Source organism: Triticum aestivum, chromosome 2B (genome assembly GCF_018294505.1).
Source record: "Triticum aestivum cultivar Chinese Spring chromosome 2B, IWGSC CS RefSeq v2.1, whole genome shotgun sequence".
NCBI classification, from domain to species: Eukaryota; Viridiplantae; Streptophyta; class Magnoliopsida; order Poales; family Poaceae; genus Triticum; species Triticum aestivum.
The window spans coordinates 504,631,030-504,641,702 of record NC_057798.1 but is presented as its reverse complement, the minus strand read 5'-3'; the positions used below and the strand labels follow the sequence as shown (position 1 = coordinate 504,641,702).

Here is a 10,673-nt window from a genome sequence, read left to right as displayed (position 1 = left end):
CTAAATCTTCAAAAGGTTGGTTATGGCATAGACGATTAGGTCATGTTGGCATGCGAAATCTTGACAAGCTTATTAAAGGAAATCATATCCTTGGTGTTAACGATGTCATATTTGATAAGGATAGACTTTGCAGTGCATGTCAAGCTGGTAAACAGGTTGGAGGAAGGCATCCCGTGAAGAACATCATGACCACAAGGAGGCCACTTGAGCTACTTCACATGGGTCTGTTCGGTCCCAACGCTTACAAAAGTCTCGGTGGAAATTCTTTTGGTCTAGTTATAGTTGATGATTTTTCAAGATTTACGTGGGTGTTCTTTCTCGATGACAAATCGCAGGTCCAAAAGATCTTCAAAAACTTCGCTAGGAAGGCCCAAAATCAATTTGAAGTGAACATCAAGAAGGTTCGCAGCAACAACGGAACGGAGTTCAAGAACGCAAATGTGGACACCTTCCTTGACGTAGAAGGGATTTCACATGAGTTCTCAGCTACGTACACACCTCGACAAAATGGAGTTGTTGAGAGGAAGAACCGGACACTCATCGAAATGGCAAGAACGATGCTTGATGAGCACAAGACGCCGAAGCACTTTTGGGCAGAAGCAGTTGAGACAGCTTGTCATGCAACAAATCGCTTGTATCTTCACAAGCTAATCGGCAAGACAACATACGAGCTCCTCACCAATAACAAACCCCAAGTTGGATACTTTCGAGTATTTGGCTCAAAGTGCTACATTCTTGATAAACATCATCGCTCTAAATTTGCTCCTAAGTCTCATGAAGGTTTCCTACTTGGTTACGGCCTCAAACTCTCACACTTACTGTGTCTACAAAAATTTCACCCAGAAGGTTGAAGAAACGGTAGATGTGAAGTCTGATGAATCTAACGGCTCACAAGTAGAGCAATTGCCAATTGATGTAGGATACAAAGACCCCTCGGAAGCAATCCAAGACTTATCTATTGGCAAGATTCGTCCAACGGGGGGGGGGGGGGGGGAAGGAAAGTAACTCGTCTGTCCAAGTGGAAGCTTCTACCTCACGACAAGGTGAACCAAGAGTTGATACGGAAGCATCCACAAGTGGGAGACACCAAGATGAAGAAAATGAGGAAGTACACCAAGAACGTCAACAACCTCCTTCTCCACCACGACAAGAGAACGCCAACGCCAACAATGAAGAAGGCCAAGAAGAAGAAGAACAAGAAGGAGAAGAACAAGATGAAGAAGATGTTCAACCAAGACCCAAGCAAAAGCCTTCATGAGTTCGAGCAAGAATTGCTAAAGACCATCCCGTCGAGCAAATCTACAATGATATCCAAACCGGGAGAATCACTCGCTCTAAAACTCGTTTAGCTAACTTTTGTGAACACTATTCATTCATCTCTAGCATTGAATCTATGAAGGTTGAAGAAGCATTGGAAGATCCGGATTGGATAAATGCTATGCATGAGGAGCTACACAACTTTGAGAGAAATCAAGTTTGGACATTGGTTGAGAAGCCCGACAACAACCACAACATCATCGGTACCAAATGGGTGTTTCGCAACAAGCAAGATGAAGATGGACAAGTAGTTCGCAACAAAGCACGTCTCGTCGCCCAAGGCTACACACAAGTCGAAGGTATGGACTATGGTGAGACTTATGCTCCCGTTGCTAGACTTGAATCCATTCGCATATTACTTGCCTATGCTAATTACCATGATATCACCGTGTACCAAATGGACATCAAAAGTGCTTTTCTAAATGGTGAAATAGAGGAGGAAGTTTATGTTAAATAACCTCCCGGCTTTATCAATCCTAAGAAACCTAATCATGTTTACAAACTTCGCAAAGCTCTTTATGGTCTTAAACAAGCTCCTAGAGCTTGGTATAAATGCTTAACAAGGTTCCTTATTGAGAAAGGCTTTGAAATTGGAAAAATTGATTCTACACTTTTTACTAAAAGGGTTAATGGAGAATTATTTGTATGCCAAATTTATGTCAATGACATTATATTTGGATCAACTAACCCTCATTTTAGTGATAAGTTCGAAAAGCAAATGTCAGAGAAGTTTGAGATGTCAATGATGAGTGAACTCAAATTCTTTCTTGGGTTACAAATCAAGCAAACTAAGGAAGGTACTTTTGTCTCTCAAACGAAGTACACCAAAGACTTATTCAAGAAGTTCAATATGCAAGAATGCAAAGGTATGTCTACACCCATGCCTACTAGTGGACATCTTGATTTGACCAAAGATGGTGAACCGGTTGATCAAAAGGTTTATCGCTCTATTATTGGTTCATTGTTATACCTATGTGCTTCACGTCTCGATATTATGCTAAGTGTGTGCATGTGTGCACGATATCAAGCTGCACCGAAAGAATGTCATCTTAAGGCCATGAAAAGGATAGTGAGATATTTAATTCATACACCAAATTTTGGTATTTGGTATCCTAAGAGGGCCTCTTTCAATTTTGTTGGCTACTCCGACTCGGACTATGCCGGTGACAAGGTTGATAGAAAGTCCACTTCGGGTACTTGTCAATTCCTTGGTAGATCTCTTGTGTCTTGGTCTTCCAAGAAACAAAACTCAGTATCCTTATCCACTGCCGAAGCGGGATACATTGCCGCTGGTTCATGTTGTGCTCAATTTCTTTGGATGACCCAAACTCTTAAAGATTATGGGATATATGTGAAACATGTTCCATTACTCTGCGACAATGAAAGTGCTATCAAGATTGCTCACAATCCCATGCAACATTCTCGAACTAAGCATATTGAAGTTCGTCATCATTTCATTCAAGATCATGTTGCCAAAGGGGACATTAATCTTAAGCATGTTCGCACCGAAAAAATTAGCGGATATTTTCACTAAACCTCTTGATGAGAAAGTGTTTTACAGGTTGAGAGGTGAATTGAACATCATTGATGCTTCAAACTTGGAGTAGAATCTCCACTTGATACATGCAAGACATGAGCCTATGATTAATCCTTGATATTTGTCTTATGATGATAATCTTACATCTTGGATATATTTGCATCTTGCATGTCATCTAACCCTTGTAGGAACTTGGATGGATCTAAATCTATGGGATTGTAACTCACTCACATCTTGAGCAATCTCTACATCACCAAGTCTCTACATAAGGGTGGTTGAAAACGAGGAAGCAAAAATCCATTCAAGCATATCCTTTGACAAATTTATTATTTAGTTTCATGTTTGTCATTTTGGATACACAAGTGCTCCTCCTTGCTAAAACTAACCCATGTAGGTGAATGGACTCAAATTTCAAGTGGTGCTCCCAACTCTTGATGAGCTACATCAACCTTGAGCAACCCACACAAGTTCAACTACATGATCACGATCAAACCCACCACCCAAGGTATATTATTCCATCTTAGAGAAGCTTTACTCCAAGACATGAGTCAAAGCAACTCGGCAAGATGTGAATACATCAAGATGCTTAAACGAAAAATGGTAACCCCGTTTTGAGCTTAGATGATGAGTATGACCTATGATCAAGTGATCTCACTTGACTCCTAAGTCAATATACTCTAACATAGGTGACTTTGTCGCCGACCAATTCTAGATGAAGTTCTCTCGTGTTCTTTTCTGTGCTCTTGCATTTGTATCATGCATATTTGTTTCCCCTTTCAAAAAAAACTTCTTCATCTATATTTCTGTTAAGTTTCTTCTCGTTTACTGTCTGTTTTGCATTCCCTGCATCCACTTCATTGCAAATCCTTGTGAGATCTTACTTGTCTAAGTGAGCAGCGGTGACAAATGTTTTCTCTGTCATGAACTCGGTCACACCGGCCTATTATTTTCGGTCCCACCGAAACATTTCGGTGCTACCGAAGAATACGACAGAGAAAAATAGCTTGCCACTTATTTCTGTGATTCTTTTGATCTAGATCCACTCAATGAATCTTGTCCTCTACCAGCATCACATTTTTTTCTTTTTGCTGCTTTGACATGTGACTCAAGGACAAAACCCATGTGACAACAAATCCAGAAGCCCCTTCTAGGAAATTGATGTCAAAGGGGGAGAGAGAGAGATCACATCAAAACTTTCTCTAGAGAGAGTTCATATCTCTAGGGGGAGAGAATACTCAAGGGGAGGGTAATCTTCAATGATCCCAAATGCTTGGTGTTCAAGAGGAGAGATGTTACATGTCTTCTAGAGGGGAAAGACATGTTCATACGTGCATTAGCTCTGTTCATTTACTTCCTTGAGCTCTGATTTTCTGTTCCCTATCGTCTCCCTGTATCCCATGCTAGATTCGGGGGGAGCAATACATAAGGGAAAGGAAATCTTTAAATTCATTGTATACCTTTACCTTTGGGGACATGTCTAATCCAATGTGGTACCTGGTACTCACTCTCTACATGTCATCACGGTCTTGGTATTATCGTGGTTTCTTCTTGTTTGCTCTGGCTAGTAGATGCATCTGTGTTATCTAACCTCTTTTTCGCAGGTTCATTTCACCCTAAGCCAACTCAAGACCACAAGGTGAGTATATGCATCACAGTCGTGTATGAGGAATTCTTGCTGATGTACATACTGTTTGCAAGAAGGACTCATGAGCATGAAGGTACATTTCCCAAAATTCTTCGCTCTGATGCATATAGCCAAGATACATGTAACACATTGCCTACTCTGTCATGCTTATGCATTCACATGCTCCTATATACCATATTCACATGCTTGCATACATGTAGGGGGAGCCTATGCTTGTTACATGTCTTTCCAAAGCTTTACTTGTTATTCTTTATATCCTCTATCTAAAGCTTTGATGTATGTTGTCATCAATTACCAAAAAAGGGGAGATTGAAAGCACAAGTGCTCCCTGGGTGATTTTGGTAATTAATGACAACATATCTATTGTTGGACTAACACTTTTACCTAGTATGTTTTCAGATAAGTTCAACAATGAAGTGGCATGCACTAAAGGATGAGGAACCCCTTCAAGATGCTAAAGATAAAAGGATTGGCTCAAGCTTCAAGCTCAAGACTCTACATTTTATATTTTAGTGATCCAAGATCACATTGAGTCTATAGGAAAAGCCAATACTATCAAGGAGGGATGAGGTGTTGCTTAATGAGGTTCTTGCTTCATAGTTCTTAGTGATATGCTCCAAAAACCCCAACTGCTTTCCCACATCCACATATGACCTAAACCTAAAGTCCAACTCGGCCCCACCGATTCTTTCTATCCGGCGCCACCGAGTTCAAATGTCATTGCCACTGCCACAAACCCTAGGCAAATCGGTCTCACCGATAGGGATCTCGGTCTCACCGAGATGGGATTGTAATCTCTCTGTGTATGTCAATTACCAAAATCGGTCCCACCGAGTTTGTGTAATCGGTCCTACCGACATTACAATGTAAACTCTCTGTTTCCTTTTTGTAACATTTTGGTCCCACCGAGATGAGAGAATCGGTCACACCAAGTTTACCTGACCAACTCTATGGTTAGCTTATTACCAAAATCGGTTCCACCGAGTTTGTGTAATCGGTCTTACCGAGATTACGTTATGCCCTAACCCTAACCATATCGGTCCTACCGAGTTGCATGTCGGTCCCACCAAAAACCCTAACGGTCACATTATTTACTGAATTGGTCAGACCGAGTTTCTCAATTCGGACCCACCGAGATTGGTAAATTGTGTGTAACGGTTAGATTTTGTGTGGAGGCTATATATACCCCTCCACCTCCTCTTCATTCGTGGAGAGAGCCATCGGAACAAACCTACACTTCCAACATACCATTTCTGAGAGAGAAGTACCTACTCATGTGTTGAGACCAAGATATTCCATTCCTACCATATGAATCTTGATCTCTAGCCTTCCCCAAGTTGCTTTCCACTCAAATCTTCTTTCCACCAAATCCAAATCCTGTGAGAGAGAGAGTTGAGTGTTGGGGAGACTATCATTTGAAGCACAAGAGCAAGGAGTTCATCATCAACACACCATTTGTTACTTCTTGGAGAGTGGTGTCTCCTAGATTGGCTAGGTGTCACTTGGGAGCCTCCGACAAGATTGTGGTGTTGAACCAAGGAGTTTGTAAGGGCAAGGAGATCGCCTACTTCATGAAGATCTACCGCTAGTGAGGCAAGTCCTTCGTGGGCGACGGCCATGGTGGGATAGACAAGGTTGCTTCTTCATGGACCCTTCTTGGATGGAGCCCTCCATGGACTCGCGCAGCCGTTACCCTTCGTGGGTTGAAGTCTCCATCAACGTGGATGTACGATAGCACCACCTATCGGAACCACGGCTCAAAAATCACCATGTCTCCAAATTGCGTTTGAACACTCCAAACCCTTCCCTTTACATTCTTGCAAGTTGCATGCTTTACTTTCCGCTGCTCATATACTCTTTGCATGCTTGCTTGATATGTATTGTGTTTGTTAAATTTGTGCCTAAACTCCACTTAAACTTAGAGAAACTAAAAACTGCTACTTTTAGCACTTAGTGTCTAACCCCCCCCTCTAGACACCACTTCTCGATCCTCTCAATGCATCACTAGTTTAAATTTAAAAATGTTCAAGTATTACATCCCAACATTGTTGTCCCCTTTCACGGCCCACTGATGGTCAATCAGATCTTCCTTCAGCTGCCCATGAGTTGGTTGATGCTGAATTTGCTGATGCATTTGAATAAACTCTTCAAATGTGGCTAGATTCTAGTCCAGAATTTGGATAGGATCACCCATTTTCTCAAATTCTAGAGCTTCAGTAGCATCGTCACCCTCATCCTCGACGATCATGTGTGCATGACCACACAACATGTCATCACCTCCCACAAGGTCTCCGGATCCCATTGTTTTGCAGGTCCACAAACAACTGCGAAACAAGCCTAAAGAACTCCAAATGCCCTCTCAACATCCTTTCTAGCTGCTCCTTGTCTTTGGGTAAAGTGAGCCTTTTTCCGACCAACTGGGTTTGAGGTGGTGCTGAGAAAGGTAGCCGATGGAGGATAGATACCGTCAAACAGATAGTAACCCATGTCGTACTCATGTCCATTGATAGTATAGTGGCAAGGAGGAGCTTTTCCTTCAGTCATCCTCGCAAACAACGACGATCGTTGCAGCACATTGATGTCACTGTGAGACTCGGGCATGCCAAACAAAGCGTGCCAAATCCAAAGATCATGTGATGTAGCTGCTTCAAGAATGATGGTGGGCTTCTTAACATGATCCTCATATTGCCCTTGTAAAGCCTTCGGGTAATTCTTCCATTTCCAACGCATGCAGTCAAGAGATCTAAGCAAACCTGATCACCCCCTTGCTTCTGAGATTGCCAAGAGCCTCTCGGTGTCAGCCACAGTTAGTTCTCTCAGGTATCGAGATTCGAACATCTCGACCACGACAGTTGCAAAACTGACCATGGCATCTCCGCATGTGCTCTTAGACATCCGTAGGTACTCGTCCCACGAATCAGTAGCCATGCCATATGCAAGCATCCGGAGTGCGGCCGTGCACTTCTGGTGACCAGAGAAGCCAATTGTTCCCATGACATCCTTCTTCAGTATGAAGTAGTCATTGTAGGACCAGAAGCCATGGTACAAACAATCAAAGACAATCTTGCACATCCGAAAGTGCCGACGAAAATGGTCAGTGAATAGTTCATCGGGGGCAAAATAGTCGGACATCAGTATCAAATGTCCGCACGCCTTGTTGCGCTTGAGCACTCGATGATCTTTGATTGAGTCCTTGAATTGAGAACATGCTCCTACGCACGCTCCGCGTCTTCAAGGACAGTCTGCATCATCGCCATCTCATCGGAGTACTCCTCCTCGTTCGATGAGCCGTCGGACAACTCAACATACTGCTCGTATATGTACTCCAAATCAGAATCCATTGCTAGAAATAAGAAAGGATAAATGTTTTCAGCTCCAGCGATTCATCGAACAGTTGCCGGTCATGTGGAGGATGGTACCGGTCAGAGGACATGGGTTGAACAGAGGCAGAGTAGAAGTGGTGGAGAGCCCTGCTGGAGCGCCGGAAGTGAAGGAGACGCAGAGTTCCGGCAGGGGTGTGGCATGGTGGCTGGGGTGGTGGAGCGGCAACGAACGCAAGAGAGAAAGAAGGAAGGAGAGAAAATGAGGAGGATGGAGTCGCGGGGTTCGGGAAGGCTTTTGGGTGGGCCCGGGGTGTCGGATTCGTACATTTTGAGTGTCCGGACTCACGCAAACTTCCCCCACTTTTGTCTCTGGTTTGCGGAAGAAATCGTGTCCTGACCGCACCGCGGATCACGTTGGATGGCTCCGGCGGTCCGAACGGATGCGATCGGTTTGCAGGTCCGCCTTGGAGATGCCCTAAGTGCGCAACTGGGAGACGGTGAGGGGCTTGAACAATTAATTAACACGGGCTAATTACTCGTTCTCACTACTTAATTAAATCAATGGTTCATATTTATTATATATTCTTACCTTTCATGAGGTAAGAAGAGGTAAAAGGAATCGTGTTAAAACTGCTCATGCATGTGCGGTCTACATAGGTAGCAAACCCAGTTGGACACAAAAAATGTGTTCCTATGTGTTATACTACAAGATAAGAAATGAAATATTCTGAAATACCAACTTATCATGTATTATGCAATCATATACTAGTGAAGAATTAAAAAAAGAAGATGAAACTCATGGGCACTAGCACCCATGGTTTATTGATATAGGAGAAGCATCCCTTGTAAGAAACCAGAAATTCGTCCCCGATATGGCTCGAACCCTGGTTGCTAGAGATGCCACTGCGCTCCCTTGCCACTAGGCTACAGCCTAGTTCTCTATACTAGTGAAGAATAGCTTATTAATTGCGTGCAATTGTGCAAAAGTTGGGTGTGACCTTGTGATCCCTCTCTCCTCCCGCGTGTTCCTAGACAAAATTATTGTTGATTGAGCTGATGGAGGACCGATGATCGGTTGAACTTGAGCTGCTAGTGTATCCATGCCATTTTTGTCCCGTTTCAGTCTGCGTATTTATGTACGCAGCCGCGTCTTCAGTGGAGCATCCAACATGGCCAACTGATGATAAAGTTGGGCAGATCTCGTCACAAGTCATTGTCTACTGTCTCTCCATGGGTAGCCTGCCGAGTCCTTTGTGGTGAGGACGCGTTTACATGCATGTCTACTTGCCCAGTTGGGCAGTTGTTTACTCAGTCGGAGCTCAACTGCGGCAGCTGCTACGAATCTTCTTACTACTAGCGAGCTAGTGCGTTGGGATTGCTCCTGATACTGATAGCTCTAGTTTTCTAGCGTGTATATAAGGGGGGTATCCCCTTCACCAAATCATCACAAGCAAGACACTTGCATCTGTGGAAAATCGATCAGTAGCTACCCAAACCATTCTAGCCTCGCCTCGAACACCAACAATTCGCCATCGAGTTCCTGCTTCTCCTTCACAGGCTTCTAGCAACCCAGAAGCAGGCAATGAAGGTAAGGAACCCTATTCAGTTTCTGCTCCTATTTTTTGTTTACCTCTCCTGTTGCCTTGTCTAGGGTCTTAATTTTCAGCAGTCGATACATTACTCTGAAGATTGATCCATGGCTTTTCTCCTTGTTGCAGCAAAAGATTGTCATCCAATTGAGCATGTCGTGCGACAAGAGCCGGTCCAAAGCACTAACGCTGGCCGCCAGAGCAGCCGGGGTGACGTCCATGGGCATAACCGGCGACGCGAGGGACCAGCTGGAGGTGGTCGGCGACGGCGTCGACCCGGTGTGCCTCGTCAGCTGCCTCCGCAAGAAGCTCGGACACGCCCAAATCATCAAGGTGGAGGAGGTGAAGAAGCCGGATGAAAAGAAGAAGGATGACCCGAAGCCGGCCGTGCCCGTGCCCGTGAACCCGCCGCCGTGCTACTACCCGCCCAGCTACTACCACCACCAGTACCAGGCGCCGCACATGGTAGTCTGCGAGGAACAGCCCGGGAACTGCCGGACCATGTAGCTGCCAGAGATCCATATGACGTGCTATACGCGTGTTTATTAATTCATTGAAGGAAAAGAAAAGAAAAATCGAGACATACTCTCATCTACATTTACGAGCTCGCTTGGCTAATTTCCAGTGTGAATTCAAAGCAAACGCTATGGTTATACTCCCTCCATTCTACAATGTAGTGCCTATAGATTTTTGTAAAAGTCAAACTTTATCAACTTTGACCAAGTATATAGAGAAAACTATCTACATCTACAATACCAAACATGTACATTCTGAAAATATAATTCACGATGTATCCAATGATGTGCATTTGATATTCTAGATGTACCTACTTTTCTCTATAAATATGGTTAAAGTTTGGAATGTTTGACTTGTGCAAAAATCTATAAGCACTATATTATGGAACGGAGGGAGTATGAATCTCAGTTCTCACGCACTTGCTTCTTGGTGAAGGTGGTAGTTCCTAAACTACATGTGCGTCAAACAGGACAGCATCCTCCAAAAAAAAAAGAAAAAAAAAGAGAAAGAACAGGACAGCACGATAGATAGATAGACAGTTCGTCACCTGAAGGAAAAGGTGGGACGTCACACCATGATGCCCTCAGCCCCACATTGTGACGCATGTCCTCCAATCATATGATAGGCTGATAATTCGAGTTGATCCATATATAGACGCGCCCTAATCCCACCGCCGCCAAGTCCCCCTCCCTACTCTCCTCCTCCCTCGCCGCCGCCGCCACAGGGCGCGGCTGGGAAAAGCCCCG

The 10,673-nt window shown here is 44.0% G+C and overlaps 1 protein-coding gene across 1 annotated transcript; it reads left to right on the top strand.

Moving 5' to 3' along the window:
* Positions 1-9,273: 9,273 nt before the first annotated feature.
* LOC123041517 (disease resistance protein Pik-1) lies at positions 9,274-10,244 on the top strand. Its single transcript, XM_044464115.1, has 2 exons — positions 9,274-9,410; positions 9,541-10,244. The coding sequence occupies exons 1-2, from the start codon at positions 9,405-9,407 to the stop codon at positions 9,916-9,918; spliced, it is 384 nt and encodes a 127-aa protein (XP_044320050.1). The 5' UTR covers positions 9,274-9,404; the 3' UTR covers positions 9,919-10,244.
* The last annotated feature ends 429 nt before the right edge of the window (positions 10,245-10,673 follow it).